Below are 22,387 nucleotides of genomic sequence, written 5' to 3' on the forward strand. Positions count from 1 at the left end.
GGAAATAAAATCTGTATCATACTGATAAAACTTAGGACAACTAAATCAATTACAATGAAGATATACAAAGAATTTATTTCTTCACTCTTCATTATATTTTATAATTGGAAGAACATCTATTTTAAAGACTTATGCAAAGTCTATATATATATACACAACAGGTGTGTGTATATATATTCATAAAAGTCATTAAAATAGGAACACATTCCTTTTTTTCTACTTTCACAACTGTTACCCTTAATGTTTTCCTCATGGATACCATTTCCATTAGAGAAGGAGCACCATAAAACGATTTCAAAGACCATCTTTTGAAATCAAACTGCCTTGGTTCAAGTCCCAACTCTAGCATTACTAGTTGTGTAACCTGCATAAGTTACCGAACCCTTTTATGCCTTCCCTTCCCCATCTTAAAATCAGGATGATAACTGCACTTACTTCACTGGGATGTGGTAAATGATAAATGAGTTCACACATGGAAAGGGCTCAGAACAGTGCCTGGTACACAGTGGGATCAGAATTATGAGCTATTATTAGAAAAATACATTAGAAATTAAGGTATTTTCATTTAAAAGAATTCCAATGTGTTTTCCCAGAATTTGTGAAACCACGACCTGAGATATTTGGGCTGGAATATACACACTGTGCAGCACTGAACACGCACCATGTGCAAGGCCACCGCAAGGTGCTAAGGGGTCTTCCACAGATGACTGTAAAACAGTACAGCCTGTGGCTTCGGATTTAGGCCTGTTTTTAGTGCTGTGGTGACAGATCTTGATAGTCACTCGATCTTGAGCAAGTGTTTTATATCGCTACGCCTTGGCTTCCTCACGTACAAAACAGAGAAAATAATACTAATTATCTTAAGAGGTTGTTAGGAGAATGAAATACGAAAATAACATAAAAATACAATGCTAGAACATAAAGAGTAATCAATAATCCTCATAGCAACCCAACGAAATAGAAATTTTTATCTCCATTTCACAGATAAAGAAATAAATCCAAGTATTTCAAGGGAGAGAGAGTTTATCATTATTAATATTTTGTTTTATATTGTAGAGTACATTAACACACTGTTAGGTTAAATCAAAGAGCAGTTTGAAAAACTCCCCCTCAAGTTTCTACCAAGTAATGCTTGCTCAATCAATGCTTATTTCATAAACCAATCATATATTGGACATCATATTGATTGGATTATGATTACTGGATTATGATTATCACTGATAAATACATTTTTTTGGTCTTACCTGTCTGAAGAACTGTTTCAGGATCAAGCGATGGAAGAAAGTTTAAATCTACAGACCTGGAAAGCGTCAAAAGAGCAATTTTTAAAAGTTATACTTCTATCCACATAACTTAAGAAAATTCTTTATATATACATATCAAAAGAGGGGCACACAAGTATGAAAATCTGAAGAATACTATTCTACCATGCTAATTTCTCTTAAGCATTAGGAAGTCCATCAGAGATAATTAAATACTAGTAGCCAAAGAAATATCTATATGATAAATTACAAAATATACTGCTTGAAAAAATAGTTTATTATTATTAACTATAATATCATTTCAGATATATCAAAGAAATCCACTTCAGTATTTTTCCACTGGATATCTGTTTCAAAATGAAATTTGAAACTATATAAGAACCCAGAAAATAAACATTGAAAATGCATGCAGCCATCCTCCAATCAAAAGTTTACGTCTCTACAGCAAGCCTCTGAGAGCTGCAAGTATTCTCTGATATTCGTGTGTCTGCGCGCACGTGTATGCAAGTCCTGTAGCAGCTGTACTCTCTTCCCTGTACTAATTATGCTTCTTTTGCAGTTGGACTACGGCCTTTATTTTCATAAACACATATGGGAAGTAGAAGACAAAGGAAAGAGGGTACACAGCAAATCAAAGCCTAGGATCATCCATGCTGCTGTAACTGACAGGTCTTGCTCTAAATCTTTCACTCTTGTCAATTGATCTAGGCCCTCACCTCTGAGTAGCCTAAATGCTTCCTGAGAATTGACATTAAGAAGGTGATGAAAATTTGCAAGAGAAGGGACGTTATCATCTGAGGTTTAAAAGAGCCTAAACAATTAACACTTGAGTTCCATGGGGAGGGATGGCAAATACAAGACTTTATCTGATACTTCATGCAGGCATACAAGCCAGCATTTCCCAAAGTGTTTCCCAAAATACTGATCAAAATATTATTAGATGGAGAAAAAGGGGTCCCATTGGCATCTAAGTATAGAAGTTCTTAGGAAGCAATTAAACAGTTTCTTTACCGCAATGCTTTCTCAGAAGTAATCTTTAAATGTCCAGAGTCATTCTTACAGAGGGTAACACACAGTGAACAGCATTAAACTCTATGACCATGAATTCATATTCTACAGGTTTAGGATGTCTCTCCCAAGGAACATGACTTTAAGAAACATCAAACCTACTCTGCTGGACTACTCAGAAATCAAGAGGTTCAGTTAATTTTTGTCACGTAACTTATGTAATATTTTCAATTCCTAAACCATAGCATATAAGTGTATGTGATATCTACAAAGATACACACCCCCATATTTACTTATATGTAAATTTTTAACGTTTTCCATATTTATATAGCATCTATAGGATAGTTATGTTCCTAAACGTTTGTTGTAACTTTAACTAGATTTACATTTAAACTATTTGTTTTCACATTTTTACTTGGTTTTAATCAAGATTTGGTGTTACACTATGACCTTATCATATCCCTCTTTACTTTATTAGCTCATTTAATTGATATGTGACTATATGTGTATTCACAGAATAACAAGTTGCATTTTATCAAGGTTCCATTTTATTTTTCCCGTTTTATTGAGATATAATTGACATAAAGTCCTCCATAACTTTAAGGTGTACAATATGATTTGAGTACAATGTCATACATACTATAGTTACCACAATAATTTGTTTAGTTAACCATCCATCATCTCATATAGATATTAAAAAAAGAGAAAGAAAAAAGATGGGTTTTTTCCCTTGTGATGAAATTTACTTTCACTACTTTCAAATATACCATACAAGAGTATTAACTATAGTCATCATGCTGTACATTACATCCTAGTACTTATTTATCTTATAACTAGAAGTTTATACCTTACCTTCTGACCACCTTAACCTAATCCCCTCACTGTACTTTTAAGGTCAGATTCAAAAGACATAGACAAGGATGAGTGCTAATTCTTTCAAATTTCCTAATGAAAAATTATTGTTCTAGTGACTACTTTGTTATTGAGAGACCAGAAAGGGTTAATTCGCTTCCTAAAGTGCTTTTTACCTGGAAAGAGGGACCTGGCCTACCAACAGAAACATGAAACTGATAAAGTTGTAAAATTTAACGGAAATCTGTTAAAAGGATCAATCTAGTAGTCACATTTAGGTAATACAACTGAATAATTACTTCATCCAGTGTCATAAAACACTAAATTCTCCAAATTGAACTCATGAATATCACATATTTTATAAGGACAAGAGGAGTTCTACAAGCTAGGCATTTAAGTGCTAACGTATTTTAAAAAGGTTATAATAATTTTCCTTCAAGCTGCAACCTTTTCCGTATCTTTACAAGCGAAGTAGAACTCTAAGGTAGAAAATTGTTTCATTTTGAAAACATGTCCTTGTAAATGAATATTTTACACAATGTCAGAAAAAGGTAAATGTACCAAAAAAAGTCTTTTATAAAGAAATTCTGATTCAAATCAATATCTCACAAATTAAAAAATGACTTTAATTCAATTTTGTATGTCAAGTTTGACTGAATGGAGACTTGCTCACCTTAATTCTTTTAGCTTGTATTAACAATAGAGATGTCTTTTATCAGATTAATCATAGCTGTGCAAGAGTAAAATTAGATGAACTAGTCACCTACCTTTCTTTCTCTTGCTGATTTCCTTTATCACTTCCATTGTTAATCAAAGCAAGTTCATCTAATAATGACGTAGATTCCTTTGTAAACTTCTCAAAAACCTACAATATGAGATTTTATTAACATATTAAGGATAATCTTAAAAGTTAATATGTACATAAGGATTTTCGGTTAAGAGCAATAGAATCAGCGAGGCAGAATTCCCTTTCCCTCTCTGGGAGTCACTTAGTACAATTCAAGCACCAGAGCACAACAGTGTACACGAGAGAAGACAAAATCGCTTCCTAAAACAATAAATAGTTTCAACGGATAATTTTTAAATTTTTAAAGTTTAAATACATTAAGAATTTATCTTTATTCTTCATTCAGCCAACTTTATCTTTATTCCTGTGTTTCTCTGAGAAACATCTGCACCAATAACAGTTTTAACTACAAGAATGTTTTTAGACCAGTTCTAACCCTCTACCAGTTATAGAACATTTCTTTATGTCATTCTATCACCACTCCACACTGGTTGCATGTGATAGAGTTTTACACACAAGCATGTAGCATAAAAATATATTAGTTATAATTCTAACATGAGTTATTAAAATATTTCTAAAAAGGGATTTGGGCAAGTCTGTTTAAACGTAAGTAATAAAGTGGACACTCATTTGTCTGATATCATTGTTCAAATACAGTGGAAACAGAATTGCTCATCCATTCTGAAATAACCAAAAGTTCACCACTCTTCAAAAAAATTAGCATATTATCTAAAGTGAGTTCATGTGAAGTTTGTTCTTTCAGTCCCCAGCAATTTGATTAAACAATGTCAGATTATACAGAGTAGCAGATTTCAGAAGTCTGGTCTGACAAAGAAGATACATTTTTCAGAAAGGAAAATCTTAACCTGTCAAACTGCTCTTCAACTTCAGAGATGATGTTTAAATATCCTCTCTGAAACTGGTGCATCAACTAGATTACCTCTCAAGATATTATGCTACTCTGTTATTCTCTTAAAAGATTTACAACTTGGACTAGCAGTAATACTGCTACTAATGACAAAAGTAATAGCCAATACTTGAGTGTCTGACTTCAGAGTATTTGCCTTAGAGCATCATACACTATACTACTTCATTTTTGTAAAAAGGAAAACAATCCACATTTTAGTCGATTAAAATGATAATCAAAATGTCTTATTTATACGTAATAACATTTTATCTCATTGTAATATACCAACCAGCCTCTTATTTAACCAGTCCATGTGATCATAGGTGAGACTCCCACCAAAATCTTCTGTTAACTGGCATGGTTCTATATAACGAGTCAACTTATTGGCAGACACTAAAATAACCTATGAAAGTAAAAAGAAAAGAAACATTTAGCAAGCCACTGTTAATGTCCATTAAAGTAATGAGGAGGTAAAATCAGGTTAAATATGCAATATTGTTTCTAACATGATATATTACCATTTATTTAATTAAAACAGCATTTAAAATCAATGAAGTGGATATCTGCTGGAAATAAGCTATCGTAAAACATTTATAATACCACATTTTAAAAAACAAGAGATATTAGCAGCTCGGTTGAAATAGTTTCCAAATTTTATCAAGATCAATAATTTCTTGGTAATAAAAATCAATTTCTTTAATACAATGACGCATTCAGCAAAGAATTTCATATGGCCTTAAAACTAGCTAGGTACACTAAAATGATATGCACAACTGAATAATAAATATGACAATCAAAAAATTACACAAAGTTTCTCTAACATTCCTTTGATTATATATTAACAAAATGTCCTCTAATAGTAGAGTAAAACTCAGAATAACTTATACTAATATTTAATTTGAAAATCAGAACTAAAAAGTGGGGAGAAGGTCAGAGAATTCATAAACTTGAAATTTAGATATTAAAATGATAATCTTTTAACTCTAAACTTTAAAAGATTTCAAATACAAATCATAGAAAGACCTAAGAGACCATTGTAGAGCTAAATAAAATTTCAGTGAAGATATACATGACTATAAAAGAAAATACAGCTGTGGCACAGATATTCAAATGGTAGTGTTAATGCAAAAATGATACATGTAGGTTTGAATTTACCAAAAAAAAATGGCTTGATAAGAAAAATGTGTCCAGCTGGGAAGAGCACTATTGCCACTCTAACAACAACAAAGGCCAGATAACCCACAAAATTAAAACTTTTCTGGAACTCCTCAGAGAGCTGAGGTCACAGAGAAACCAACTAGCCTGAAAGTGAAGAGAGAGAGGCACCAGAGAGAAGGCTGGAAGGAGCGACACAAGATGGCACGAGCCAATTTTGGGGATGATGGGACTCTTCTATATCTTGACTGTGGTGAAGGATTTATGACTATGTTTGTCAAATCTCATAAAACTGTAAGCTAAAAGAGATGAATTTTACTGCAGGTAAATTATATCTCAATAAATCTAACTCCAAAAAAAAAAGAAAAACAAATAAGGAGGACTTGTGGAGGAACTACCAGAGAAAGAAAAAAGGAAAAGAAAACACCCAATATGCTAAACTAGATACAGCCACAGTATACTTGAAGTTATAATGTAAACAATAAATGAGAGCAAATGACCAAGATTGAAAACTGTTTTGCTAAAAGCAGTAAAAATCATCCTTAGGAAGATACCAAAAACATGGTATCAAAAGTTCATAAAACTATCAGATAAAAATGGATCCAATGGATCCTATCATAATTAGAGTTTATAACAAATTGCTATAGATAACAATACATTAAATAGAAATTAAGAGCCTTAAATGTTTCTATTAGAAAAGAAAGTCTGGTGAATAATGAGCTACAGGACATACCTAAAAAGTTGGGGGGTGGGAAAAGGAGGAAACAATGGAATAAATCCAAAGAAAACAGAAAGGAGGTAAGAAATTAAGGAATTAATACAGCTAAAAGTTATTCCTGGGGCCGGCCTGGTGGCACAGCAGTTAAGCTCAGACATTCTGCTTTGGCGGCCCTGGGTTTGCCGGTTCGGATTCCGGGTACAGACAAGGCACCGCTTGGCAAGCCATGCTGTGGCAGGCATCCCACATATAAAGTAGAGGAAGATGGGCATGGATGTTAGCTCAGGGCCAGTCTTCCTCAGCAAAAAGAGGAGGACTGGCAGCAGATGTTGGCTCAGGGCTAATCTTCCTCAAAAAAATAAAAAAATAAAAAATAAAATTTGAAAACGTTGTTCCTTGAAAAGACTAAAATGAAATCAACAAATTTCTGATAAGATAAAGCAAGAAGAAGAAAAGGCACAAACAAATAATAGTAAGAACTAAAGAACACGACTACATTTGATAGCAGTGGTTTAAGAGATAATATGGACACAGGACAATCTTGTGCCAATAATTATGCTAATTTAGAATAAATGGACAAATTCCTATAAAAATTGTAATTTATCAAAACTGACATAAGAAGAAACAGTACACTTATAATCAATGAAGTGAAGTGGATCACTAGATTCTTTCCATTTTCAGAAATCATACTGTTACTGGTAGTTATAGTATTGCTATTCTGAGATTACTTGATGAGGAAGAAAGCAAATGATTAAGATGGGATATTCCAATTCTGCCATCCCTGATGTCCTTGAGAAAATGGAATTCTTGGGAAAGAAGAAGTGAGAGGGAAAAAGTTACCCTTTTGGTCTTCAATTTGAATTGGAAGTAACAGTTTAAACTCATGATGTATTTCATCTTCAAATAAAAACACACATACTCACATACATAAATTTTCTAGTTCTGTCCACTGAAACATTTAGAAATAATGACCAATTCTGTAGAAAAGCACACTGCTAGCATTCAAATTATCTCCAAATACCATTCCCCACTAAAAGGAATCAAGGGTCCCCGGAGAAATGCCCTATTCCAGGTCTGGGGCTGGAAATACACGTGATGAGCTTGGAGCATCTTCCCATCCACATATCAGGAAAACCATCAAAGACTGCTACGGTTGTGCCCAAAGGTCCTGAAAAGGCTTCCACTGGCCAAAAATGTAACGATTTGCTATCAATAAGAATAATAAATGACGTATTGTACAATATGAAGTACCTTTAATTCAATGAGCTCATATTAATACAAAAGACATGATCACAATTGGACTATGCTGGGGAACAAATTTACTTTACTTAAAACCAGCAAATAAAGGGAAATAGGCGTTTATCTCATCTTTCATATACAAACTGTACCACTGAGTAAATAAATAACAAAGGGAAGTTCTTCATTATAGAAATATTCTAGCTAGTGAAAGAAGAAAGAATAATAAAACTAGAATATCACCATTTAAAATCTTTAATAAATGAAGAGATCTAGGCACTGAACATTCACGGCTGCTAACATCACAAAAAAGGAACACACACATCACCACCAATAAAGAGCCTTGGAAAAAGAAAATCAGATCTGAATCTAACCAACTGTCTAAACCCAACTATCAATTTATGGAAATACAGAATTTGAAAAGGCAGAAGACTATGTTAATATGTTAACAAGAATAGGTTAAATTACACCATAAGGATGCTCTCTGCAATATGCAGACTATGAAAATCTCTATAGAAACCACCTAGTAACCTTGAGAAAAAAATGTGGGAGAAAAAAGGAGAAAGAAAAATTAAGATTAAAAAGCTTCATTTAGGGGCTGGCCCGTGGCCGAGTGGTTAAGTTCGTGCACTCCACTGCAGGCAGCCCAGTGTTTCGTTGGTTCGAATCCTGGGCGTGGACATGGCACTGCTCATCAAACCACGCTGAGGCGGCGTCCCACATACCACAACTAGAAGGACCCACAACGAAGAATATACAACTATGCACCGGGGGGCTTTGGGGAGAAAAAGGAAAAAATAAAATCTTTAAAAAGCTTCATTTAATGGACTAATACAGAATCCTACAAACAAGAATAAGAGAATTACATATTCTTTTCAAGCAACCATGAAAACCTCAAACTCTTGACTGTGTATTAGGCCATAAGGAAAGCCTTGGTACATTTCAAAGGAACTAACTGATAACATGTCTATCAGCAGAGTGAAATTAAGTCAGAAATCAATAATTAGTCAAATCAGAAATCATTAACAACATTTTAAAACCCTATCCAATTGGAAAGTCATCTCAACCAATCATAATGAGTGAACATTATTTAGATCCTGATTCAAATCAATTAATCTGTGTGTGAATAATTTATATATAAATTTACAAGTAAATTTTAAAATATTTATATGTAACATTTTTATATAACTAAATCCTTTTATAACATTTATCAAATAATTATAAATTTGAAATCAATTGGCTCTTTGATATTAAGGAACCATGTTTTTTAAGGCAAAATGGTATTGGTTACATTTTTTAAAAAGAATCTTTATGTTTTATAGACACATAGTAAAATATTTACAGATAAACTGAATGTCTTCAATTTCCTTCACTATAATAACCTCAGTCTTCCCTGGGGAAAGTGGTTAAGGGTAAGGATGGGGCAGAATGGACCATGGGTTAATGGTTGTCAAAACTGGGCATACGGATACATGGAGTTAATTATAATATTCTGTTTGTTTTTTTATGTGTTAATAATTCTTTATAACAAAACCAGTAAATATCTAAAATAAATAAATAAATAAATAAATATATATATATATATAAATCTCTCTTTTAAAAAAAATCTTCCCACAAAGAAAATACCGGGCAGCAGTTTACAAGTGAGTTTTAAAAATCAAAGAAGAGATTTTCAGTATCTGAAAAATTCTTTATGAACTCATCATGTTGTGAGAGTTTGTGTGTCATGGTGCAAGGTATACTAGCCTCAAACTAGTTCCAGTTCTGGCTCTGCCCCTTACTATCCCTGAGACCTCTAACAAGTCCTACAAGGCCTTGGAGCTCCATGGCCTCCTCTGTAAAATCAGAACATTTGTCCTGATGATCTATAAGCTTCCTGCTGAGCTTGACAGTCTTAAGAAGCTTTGCTAAAAAACAAAATTAAACAAAGGCTTCCAGAGAACAAAAACGTAGAGAACGCTCTCAACTCATTTCATGAGACTCTAACAACACCAATACCAAGGATAACGTGAGAAAAGACAAGACCATAACGACTTGCAAATATCAGGTGTTAGCAAACATCAAGTGTTAGAAGAACTATGGAGCAGCCAGAATTCTCATACACTGCAAGTGGACACAGAAATTGGAACACCTCTTTGGAAAACAACTTGGCATTATCTTGTAAATTTGAACATTTCTATAATGTATGCCTGGATATTCTACAAACAGAGAAAATCTTATACACGTTTATCAGGAGACATATGCAAGAATGTTTAGAGGAACATTCATAACGGCAAAAGAATGGAAACAACCCAAACGTCCATCAACAAGGGAATAATTAAACTGCTTAAATCACACAACGGAATAACATTCAGCAGGGAGAATGAATCAACTATATCTACTCCAAGAATCTTAGACATATAATGATGAGTGAGAAAAAGTAAGTCAGTGAAGACAAAAATCATAACATTTTTTTTGAGGAAGATTAGCCCTAAGCTAACATCTGCTGCCCATCCTCCTCTTTTTGCTGAGGAAGACTGGCCCTGAGCTAACATCTGTGCCCATCTTCCTCCACTTTATATGTGGGACGCCTGCCACAGCATGGCGTGCCAAGCAGTGCCATGTCCGCACTCCGGATCTGAACCTTGAACTCTGGGCGGCTGAAGTGGAATGTGTGCACTTAATCACTGTGCCACGGGGCCGGCCCCAATACCATTTTTATAAAGCTCAGAAAATAAGTGAAACTGTATTCTTTAGGAATAAATAATATCTCTAAATGGTAACTCTGCAGATATAGATATAAAAGAATAATAAAAGATAAACACACCATTATTTTCTTCTAAAGACTTCATCTTTCACATTTAAGTTTTTAATACACACACACATACACACAGATTGAGAACACGAACAAAGGATGGATAAAGACAAGTAAATTAGGTGTCAAGGGTTGAGGGGTAGGTGAAGGGATCAGGGAGGGGCTCTCAGACTTATTCAAAGGTATTGATACTTGGGTTCTTAGGTTGGGTAGTGGGTACCCAAGAGTTTGTTTTATTATTAAGCTTCATGTATACACATACATTTTTAAAGAATACGTACCAAACACCATATTAAAGAACTAAAAACAGAAAAAAATCAAAAGAAGGGAATGACTGACAGAAGGGGCACAATGAGATCTCCACCTCAGACTGAAGAGAGGGTAACTCTGAGGCAGCACGCAAGGGGGTCAGAGGGAGAAGAAAGGACATTTGGAGGTGGTAAAGACAGAGAAGCTGAGGGAGTTCATGCATCTCTTTTCTTCATTAAAAAAAATAAAATAAGACAGAACATTAAATAACATTTTTGGTTAGTTTAATAACAGCAAACTTATTATGCCCATCTATTTTAAACAGCAATTTAAAGCTATCCCTAACATGAGGAGTTTAGCATATCTCAATTTCACTGTTTTCCTGTTTACATAATAATGGGAGCTAATTTAAAATAAACATCTTAGAATAAAAAGAACAGCTAAATTTATTTATTAAAAGCTGTGTGTTCTAGTGCTGGGAATATAAGGATAAATAAGATATGCTTCTACAAAGGAAACGAGCTTTTTGTTTCTGTACTATTCTAGAGACAGTTGTGCAACGCTTTCATAAAAAGAAGTAGATTAAAGTTTTCTGGTTTGGTTCTAAAGCCTTTGATGAAAATACTCAAAATAAACCCAAACGTTGTTGCCCCTTAGGTCATAATAGCACAGAGAGCCAAAAGCTTCACCAGAATATATCAAATGATTTCCAAATTTCCTTCTTAGGTTAAACATCATTATATTATAATTGGAAGGATACTGAGCTAGGAGCCAATCATTCCAGGTTTGTGTTCCAGCTCTGCCACAAATTCACTGACCTTGCAGACACGACCTGAAGGAATTCGCTCCAGGCTTATTTCCCCAATCTGCCAGAGAAGGCAGCTGCGTTGAATTATCTATGATGTCTCCTTAAGCTCTAAGAGGACATAATTCTAATGAGTTGTCATCCTATACATTTAATTTGGGCCACTCTCTCTAACATATTACCTGCCTTGCCCAAAGAAGAGCACTTGTCACTTGCCACCTACTCTGGTTATATTATTTTTATACACACACACACACACACACACACACCTTTCTACATTTTGCAGTTCCTAAATACATTAAAATTATTGGTAACAAATTTCAAGTTTAACAAGCCAAAGGGAAAATCTGCAGTTATTCAGTTATATGTGGCAACATTTTATCTGCATTTGAATAGTTCTCTTAAAAGCTTTTTCCTAAAATCAACCTAAATGTAAATAGTACAGCTTCACTTTTTTTATGATATAAAATATATTTAAGAGTATACTATCACTTAGTAGTAAACAATTTAAAGGAAAAAATTAGCTGAGATTACTCCCGTTAGGACATTTCTACTTATGCAAAACATACATTGATAAGGGAATGTCACAATTATGCAGACCTGCATAAAACTCATTTTCTCCATTATAAAACATGTTATGGAATCTATATACTTATAAAATTCACTGATGGCTGTTCAAGTGAAAACAGTAGATCTACCATCTAAATATACAGAACTATATTATACCAAAGGTATCTCAAAGCTAAATAATACATATGAAAAAAAGCAAGTCTGAACAATCAGCAGACTCAAAATCATGATCGTCTCAAATTAACAATTTAGAGAACTACCTGTTGTCATGAAACAACTCCACTCCCACTGCAATAATCTCATCTTCACTTAAGAGAGTGAGGGCAAGGAGAAAGAGGAGACAAGGCTGGCAAAACAGCAACAATTGTTTCTATTTTATTAGATAATGTATGTTCAAAAAGACTGAAGGGAAAAAACATCTAAGAAGAGTTTGCAATAGTAGGAGAAAATCTTCCTGTATGAAAATGCTATACACCTGAGAATCACCTTTTGAAGTGAGTAGAAGCAGCACCCTTAAGAGGAAAGAGAAGCCCTCGTCCCTGCGCACAGCAAAAGGACACTGTTTCAAAACGTGAGTAACTGCCCAGTCTTTGGAAAACACCATTTGCCAGAACGCAACATAAAAATTACAGACAACTGCTTCTCAGAGGGCAAACCAAGTTTGAAGGAGCAGACAGTTCAACTCCACTCCAGTGATGGCAAACATCACAGAGGGATATGATTTCACAAAAAGAACAAATTCAAATGCACAAGCAAAAATAAGAAACCATGTTTTCCTGGGGATGGGAGAGTGGGGGAGTTAGGCCTCAAGTAAAATTGGAGTGCTAAAAAAGGAAAGTGAATAGAGAAGGAGATTGCTGGAAGACAGAAAAGCACAGAAACAGATTAGAATGCAAATAATCTACAGGAAAAAAAGAGAAAACTGGCATATTTCAGAGTCAATGTGGCAAAACAAATTTAGAATCCCACCTTAGGCGATTTTCTCTGAAGTACTCATTACAGCTTCTCAAGTTACAAAATACTGGTAAGATTTCCTACATTCCTTTCTGTTACAGTCCTTAAAGAGACCACTAATATAGCAAACCTGTATGAAAGTTCAAATATAAAGCAATGCAAATCAAGGGGTCATTTTATCTTACGGGAAATGTTTTATTACTTGGGAAAGAGAAAAAAATCATCAATTTCTTTTTTAAAAAGTCCAGTCTCAAAAAGCAATCATCACCAAAGTTAAAAGCAAAATTAGAAAATATGGTCCCAAACATCATATTTAGGTCGCATGTATTATGTCTGATCCCTTTTCATCCTCTGATTCTAAATATGAAAACAGAGAAATAAGGACATATTGCTGAAAATTCTAAAGAAATATTTTCCAAAGCTATAGAAAAAGCTGTCAAACTCTTTTGTCAAATGACTATTTAATGAATAAGAAATAACACTGTGAGGGGCCAGCCTGGTGGCATAGTGGTTGAGTTTGCATGCTCCACTTCGGCAGCCAGGGGTTTGCTGGTTTGGATCCTGGGCACAGACCTACACACTGCTCGTCAAGTCATGCTGTGGCAGCATCCCACATACAAAACAGAGGAAGACTGGCACAGATGTTAGCTCAGGGACAATCTTCCTCAAGCAAAAAGAGGAAGACTGGCAACGGATCTTCGCTCAGGGCCAATATTCCTCACCAAAAAAAAAAAAGAAAGAAAGAAAGAAAGAAAGAACTGTGAATTAGAGCAAAAATATTAAAAAGTACAGGGGCCAGCCATGTGGCCTAGTGGTTAAATTCAGCCCACTCCACTTTGCCAGCTGGGGTTTGGTTCCAGGGCACAGACCTACACCACTCGCCAGCAGCCATGCTGTGGCAGCAACTCACATACAAAACAGAGAAGATTGGCACAGATGTTAGCTCAGGGTGAATCTTCCTCAGTAAACAAACAAACAAAAAAAGTACAAAAAGACACAGATTTATATAATTGTATTAGAATATTAATTAAACATACTATAGTCAGCTCTTTATTATCTTCTGCAAAACTTTCAAATATTTACCGACACTGTCACCTATTCTAATTAAGTGATTGATAGAAAGACCACACTCTAGCTTAAAAGCAAATTTTCTTAAAAATCAAACAATTCCGTGCCTGTGGAGAAGATGGAACCACAAACTAAACATTTCATTTCTCAAAAATATTTAAAAAAGTACATTTTTCCAAAAGTTTCACGCATTTCTTTAGACTTGCCCATTGCATCACTCTAAAGAAGTATTTCCCAAACAGTTACGGAAATCTCATGAATACTCTCTATAACATCCTACAGCATCTGATCATTTTCCCTAGAATATCACATAGAAGTAGTTCATGATGAGCTTGTTTTAAATTTAAAAAAAGGATTTACTAAACTATTAATATTATAAAATACTGAATTAAGGTAAACTTCATAATATCATCTTAACATAATTATATCAAAGTAAAAAGAAAGACCAATTTTGACTTTTCCCATCTAACAAATGGCATCCATGATCTTTAATTTTAAAATCGTTATCTAAGAGATAGAATGAGTTATAAATCATTTATAAAATTATCTTTCATGATGGATTTTAAGACTACATATAAATTACGATGAAAAATGGTATTATGCCATCAAAAATAGAGGGGAAAAACTATTTTTATAATCTGATCTTTGAAATTTTAACTTTTATACTTTGAAAAAAAACCCAACTGGTTTATTTTTAAAATTTCTACATTTCTTTTTAAACAACTATATATGAGAAAAGGTTTGCAAGCCTGGCTTGGTAGACAAATCTTTGTGTAGAAAGTCTTTTATTCTCTATAAATGAAGATCCAAATTTGATTTAATCACACTATATACTACCTTTTTACCACAATTTTTAGAGTACTAAAGACATCATGATATGCTAAATAACAATTCTGATGAAATGAGTACAATTTATACATCTGGAGATAATTATCTTGAGGCAAATTTTCAGGACTATTATCATTCTTATGCTCCTTATTAAGTTGTTATATATCAAGGAGCAGTGAATGTCATGGTTTCTATTGACCAGTGTTTCATTTGAAATAAAATCATCATAGTGGTTATGATTTCTAGCTGAGGGATAAATCTTCAGTGACTGACAGATCTCCCACTAACTAGTCAACTGATAAATATTAAAAAGATTTTAAACTAATATATTTTTCAGTGAAAAAACATTGCTTATATTTTTTAAAAGGGGAATATTTAAAAAGATTCTTCCTTTAAGGACTTAACAATTTGGAAAATGATGAAGGAAAACACTAAAAAACACTAGTCTTGGCTTGGAATACAAAGCTTAAAGAGAGACGGATGTGAAAATCAAAATATCAAACTTCAGAAAATAGCTTCTATAATTCTGCAGTGATATGAATGTTCACTATGTCATTAATGTCCAAATTCAAACTTTACAAAAATATCATCCTATAAAAAGTATAATTCATGTGTCAGAATAACTATCTAAATCTTAGGAATGCGCAAAAGACATTGCTGGGTGTTCTTTCATGCAGTGCTGGCTGCACCTCTGAAGGACTTTCTATAGACTAATCACTAGGCACCAAGCTCTGCAGGAGCAGAGGGTAACTTGAGAAATTCATCCAGAAGAAACAAATAATTTATGACCAGTGGAACTGATAAATTTTCATCCGGTGGAGCAACAAGCAACCTCAAAATTTAGAATTTATCAATCTGTAAGACATCAACCAGTCTTGTATCGAACTCGGCAATCTTACCTGCCTATAAAAATCCTAAATTCCTCAAATGCTCTTTGAACCACTCCTCACAAATCACTGAGAACCTGATTAGTTAATGAGGCGCACAGTATGTCTGACTTACACTTATTTTACATTTGCACAGCAGTCATGACTTCATAGGCTTTATCTACTCAGGAATATGGTGGAGATCACAGTCTGATCTTTATCTAACTTAACTAAATAATGGTTAATTATTTTCAAATATCCATCTCCCTGAATATTCTAATATGTATGGATACCATTAAACTTTGAAAGAAAAGGCTTATCACAGTTACATTCAAAGCAGCTATCATTTTACTAAGCAGAAAACTAAATTTCAGATCTATCTCCAAGGAAATGTGAAACCTAATAACAACCACAAAGGGAACCAGAATAAAACAGTAGAACTACAAAAAGGAAGAAAAAAAAATCACTACCTACATGAGTTTTTTTCAAACTTTTGTCAAGTCCTTTCAAAGTAAATAAAAACTATGAAATTTTTTCAATAATATAAATAATAAGGGATACAGTGTAAATAAATTTTAAAAATTAAAAAATAGTATAAATAAATAATAAAGGCCTACATAAATATTACTTTGTCCTTTATTTTATATATGTTAGAGGGACTAAGACAACAATGACTTACCACAACTAAGTGACTAAACCATAATATTCTATTAACTAGCACATACCAATGTTCAACAAGTTTGAAGAGAAAGATATTTACTATATGGTCTTCAATCAAAACACTTGTAAATGTTTTCGTTAGTGTGGAATCTAACATAGAAAAACTCAAAACTTGTTTCTCCCTTACTCCTACTCTGCTATCTATAACTACAACAGTTATCCTTTCCTAATAAAACATTCCCAAAGAACCTAACACTGAACCTTTCACTCTGCAAGCACTCAGATGTTTTATTTTTTATTTGATTTATGCTAAGAATGTGTGTGCAAGATCTGGAATGAAAATGCTTCTTTGCATGCTTAGTACAAATTCACATATGTCTATGTGTTTAAATACATACTATTTCAAGGTGTATGTCTGTCTGTATCTCTTTGTTGGGGAATATTTCTCACTAAGGGAAAATAACTTTCCACAAAAACTGGAAAGAAGTCAAAATAGATGGAGCCAGAGGTGTTCTTGACAGAGGAACATGAAAGAAGTCCTTGGCTCTGGATCCTAACATTAGTACAGCCTCAAAAAAGAACAGGGTCATATGCAACAAGAAGAATAGAGAAGAGAAGAAAACAATTTAGAATGGTGGCTGGTTATCATTACCAGTAAACACACTTTTACTCTCATGAGTGACAAGAGAGAATGAGAAGGTGAGATCCTTTTGATCATTAGTCTTCAATTTGAGGCCAAGATTAACGCCAGTACTACTTCAATTTTATCTCATCATTACATAGACTATAGATCCTATCATCTAACCAGAAAAAGCTATCAAAGTCACCAGGTATAATGCTGTTGAAGGAGAGAAAGTACTTGAATGTAACTGAATTGCTAAAAAGGAAACTGAACAGGTAGGTACTTATTTCAGAGATAGGAAGGACACATGAAGAAATGTTTAGGTTAGTAACGAGAGGTGAATTTTCAACGGCTGATGAAAAACATTAGAGAAGTGGACAGGAGGAAGGTCATCTAGAAGAAAAAATTTCAAGCTACCTCACTTAAGAAACCAGGCTTTCTTAAATCTTTCTATCTTCTACACCTTGGTGACCTGTCCTCCATACCAAAAATACACTGACATTGACTTTATTGAAAATGAAAGTGACTAATTCTAGTACGGCAAGCTCCAAAAAGAATCTACACTGGCTGACTCCTGTAAGCATCCTAAAGGTCTGTATGTTACAGGGCTGGGTTAGCCTTCATACCCTTCAATGCTTTCACACTTTAATTAACCAATCTAAAGGTTAGAATCATCAACTCTTCTACTGGGAAGCGGGGATTCACAGGTTTTGGAGGGCAATAAATAACAGAATTGTTTAAATTAGTATTCCATTTTAGGACTTCTTTCTAATCTACAATAAGACACAATTTCACAGAATAATAGTGGGAGGGAGAGAGTATTGTCAATAGAAAAGGATGGATAACTGTGTTCATGTATCAAAACTAAATCAGCTACTAAAAAATAATTATGACAGATCACAAAATAGGCTCTAATGTCAATTTCAAAATGTCTAGGATTTCCCAGTATTACTTAAATGCCCTCCTAGGAATGCAATAAAAATTTTTTAAATAAAAAAGTTCCACTTATACAAAGGAGTTAACAAAGAATGACATAAATGAAAACAAGGAAGTGTTTGCAGTCTTTGACAAAGAAACAATTCATTCAACAAGTATGTGAACCCCGGCTATGTACTAATCACTGCTCTGGCACTGCTTAGTATCCAATGCCTGACAAATAAATAATACCAGCAAAATGCTACTTTTAAAGATGTAACACACCACTTCTGTTTTTTTACAGAGTTTACTTACCTCAAAGCCAAGTCTATCCTTTTCTTTCCAAAAACAAAAATGTGTTACTTTTTTATCCCAGAATTCATCTGGCTTCACCACACAAACAAGGGAAACCTCCGCTGGAACAACGTTCTATAAAATACAGAAAAATAATTACAAATTATACATGTAAAGTGAATAATTTACTGAAGTTATAAATTACTAGATATTCATGATTAGGCTGAGTAATCAAGAGACCTTTGGAAAAGAATTAAAATAATAAATTATAAGAAATAATGCAAACTTCAAAACAGACGTGGCAATAAAGAAATACTTGAAACACAAGCTGATTCAGAAAAGATTTCAAATAAACAGTGAAATACAGAACAGTACAGGTGAATATTTTTGTGTTTTATTAAGTCTCTCTACTAGGAATATGTTTAGATTAAACTACAAGACAATTTTTAGTTGAGAAATTATTTAATTTGGTTGCTTTTTCTATGACATGAAAAATTTTTTTCTAATACAATCATCCTGGAGAATCTCCTCAAATAATGTAAAATCAATTTTCCCACAAAATAAGTTTCTTAGCCCTTATACAAAGAGGTCAAGATTCTGCATGACTATTAACTTGAAGAAAAGGACAAAGCTAATCTTTGACAAACACAATCTCAGATTTACTAGATATGACTATTCATATTACCTGAAGAAGAATGGAAATGAACATTTACTGAGTTAATAAATATTCCATGTATACTTTATCAGCAAGTCCCGTAGAATATATCTTTAAAATACATCTTAAATCTCACAGTTTCTACCACCTGCATTGCTAACATCCCCAAACTAGTCAGTCTTTTGAAATATCCTCTTAACAGGCCTCCTGCTTCATCTTTTTTCATGCTCAGAAGAAAACTGAAACCCTTTACCTAGGCCTAGAAGGCCCTCCAAACTCAGGGCCCCGCCGATCTCTCAGACCTCATTCTTAGCTCACTCTCCCACAGCCACACTGACCTTGCTGTTCCTAGAAGGCGAGAGCTCTGTTCCCATCTCAGGACTTGGCCCTTGATGTTTGCTGCCTGGAATGTTCTTAGGCCTACACCTAGAAGTGCTCCCTCAGTTTATTTAGGATTCTACTCAAATATTCCCTCTTCAAAGAGACCTTCCCCGGCCACTCCATCTAAAGTAGCACCCTCTGACTCAGTCTCCTTTTACCACTGTACTTTTCTTCATAGCATTTATCACTATCTGATGTTATATTATTTACTAATTTGCTTAACTGCCTATTGTCTGACTCTTCAAACATAATATAACCTTCCCAATGGCAGGTACCTTATCTATCATGTCACTCCTATATCTCCAGTGCCTAGGACAGTGCATGACATATAGAAGTCACTCCATAAACATTTGTTGAATAAATGAATTTGTATTCACAAGTGGATCTCTTTTTCCTAGTTTTACAGAAGAATACATTGAGCTTCAGAGAACTAAAGTAACTGGTCCAAGATAGCAGAGCTAAAAAATGATGGTGCTAGAAGAGAAACCTGGTCTGTCTGACTCTAAAGTTCTACCACATCATTTCATACGTTCTAGACCAGGGGTCAGTAAATTCTTTCTGAAGGTCTAACGATAAATATTTTCGGCTTGTCTACAGTCTCTATTGCAACTCCTTCAATTATGCTGTTGTAGAGTGAAAGCAGCCATAAACAATGCAATGATGGGCGTGGCTGAGTTCCAGTAAGACTTCATTTACAAACTCTAGGGCCTGACCACTGTCCTAGACCATAAAGGGCACAACCGAATTATTACTATTATTATTTAGGGGAAAACAGAAAACCTTTTGACTAGGCACATCACAAACCTCGTGCCCCCTACAATGACTCGGCTGTGAATAAGGTAAGTAAAATAAATTCAACGGTGTCAAAACTTTTACCAGAGGTGCTGGGAAACTTAGGGTAGATAGAGGCTGATTCATACACTGATTTATGAAAGATGATTATTTCAAAAGCACTGAATATTTATTAAAGCTGTGAGAAACAAGAGAAATCAAGCCACTCATTTTAGAGAACACTAGTTATAGGCAGAGGCAGCACTAAGCCCGGGGCTGCCAAACGACTGGTACCAGTACCTTTGAAATAAAAGCAATGACGACTCTGTATGTGGAAACTGTTTGACTAGGAGTAACAACAGGCCATTGCAACTTCTGAAAATATTAACTATTAATAAATCCAAAAGTTGTTAAAATACCTATCAGAAAAGAAATCACAAGAGGGGATTAAATCATCCATTGATTGTTCTTCAAAACTGCCACTGATCAAAATCCAGTTCAAACAGCAAGTCCCAAATAGCTCACCTGTGACACAGTTGACTGACAGGATGAAACGAAGAACACAAGGACATAATTAATGGATTTCTCACCTAAGAGTTATTTTAACAACTTTTACAGAGAAGAGTTTATCTTCAGGGTTTGGAATATAAAAGCGCTGGGAACATATTTGACAGAAAAAGTTATTATGGGACACCAATCTGTGCTCCCTTAAAAACTGATCCTCTGGAGGCTATATCCTTTCCAACCCAAAAGAGTGATCTAATGATCAAAAGTTTAGGCCAAACATTTAGAAAGAATAAGGTAATGGGTAGATCATTTGGGGACCAACTCACATATCCCACTGGTAAACACACACTTTTTAATGATAAAGCCAAGACCTGGGACTTAGGCCATGCCAAGCTCCAATCCTGACTCTTCGTCATGTTCACTACGAGAACCTGACTAAGTTATTTAAAATCCTTGAGCCTCAGCTGACCTTTGGGGATAAGAGAACCTGCTTCCCCAGGTTATGAAAATAAAATTAAATGAGACAATTTATACAGCAAGCTTAGCAGAGTACCTGAACCACGTTAAGCACTAAAACTAAAAACTAAAATTACCACCTTGTTCCCATCCCTCAAATCTCTTTTTCCTAATTATCCCAAATAAAGATAAAAATTAAGAATTATTCTTAGTTATTTAAATTTTTAAATATACTCCTCTCCTCAAAACCCTAAAGCAGCTACCAATTATTCCTCAAATTCACTTAAAATTTTTTTTTAAAGATTTTCTTTTTCCTTTTTCTCCCAAAGCCCCTCTGGTACATAGTTGTGTATTTTTAGTTGTGGGTCCTTCTAGTTGTGGCATGTGGGATGCCGCCTCAGCATGGCTGGATGAGTGGTGCCATGTCCGCGCCCAGGATTTGAACTGGTGAAACTCGAACTTAACCACTTGGCCACGGGGCCCGCCCCTCATTTAAAATTCTTGTTCTTTCAATATGACTGATATTTACCTAATTGAATGTTCACTATCCCACATAACTGCCAACTTATATTTTCCCCTAACTGGCCCGCCATCAGCTCCCTTCCGTGTGTTTGCTTCAGTTCTGGAAGCTATCACTGAGTCAGTGTCCCTGCCAGAGATGCCCTTTCACTTTCTTTCATTTAAATTAGATAATCTCTTTTATTTAACTTCCGTTTACCTTCTCTAGAAGCCCTTCTAAGGAAACCCAAGAAGATGTAAGCAATATGCCCCCTTTCAATCACTCAAATGTTTCATTTCAGATCATAATATCCTCAACACCCTTATAACAAATCAACAAATGTTTACTAGGTACCTACTACATGCAAGGGGTCACAGAAACATTCTGTGAGGAACACAAGGAAATACAAACACGAGCCTGAGATCAGATCAAGGAGTTTGTAATCTCAGGTGTTTATTAAATGCTAATTTGTGAGTTGTTCAAGTGCTTGAGGACACAATTGTTAGTAAATTTCGTCTGGGTTAGAAATAAATAAGACCATCATGAATCTTGGTGCTTTTTGGAGGAA

The 22,387-nt window shown here is 34.4% G+C and overlaps 1 protein-coding gene across 3 annotated transcripts in view; it reads right to left on the reverse strand.

Moving 5' to 3' along the window:
- Window positions 1–22,387, reverse strand: part of SESTD1 (SEC14 and spectrin domain containing 1) — a 111,367-nt gene that overhangs the window by 33,396 nt on the left and 55,584 nt on the right. For all 3 annotated transcript variants that reach the window (XM_044768635.2, XM_070508196.1, XM_044768636.2), the window contains exons 5-8: window positions 18,572–18,685; window positions 5,106–5,219; window positions 3,890–3,987; window positions 1,245–1,300 (exon numbers count right to left, since the gene is read on the reverse strand). In XM_044768635.2, the coding sequence (XP_044624570.1) occupies window positions 1,245–1,300; window positions 3,890–3,987; window positions 5,106–5,219; window positions 18,572–18,685 (382 nt within the window). The remainder of the gene's footprint in view (window positions 1–1,244; window positions 1,301–3,889; window positions 3,988–5,105; window positions 5,220–18,571; window positions 18,686–22,387) is intronic.

This window comes from Equus asinus, chromosome 4 (assembly GCF_041296235.1).
Source record: "Equus asinus isolate D_3611 breed Donkey chromosome 4, EquAss-T2T_v2, whole genome shotgun sequence".
Classification (NCBI taxonomy): domain Eukaryota; kingdom Metazoa; phylum Chordata; class Mammalia; order Perissodactyla; family Equidae; genus Equus; species Equus asinus.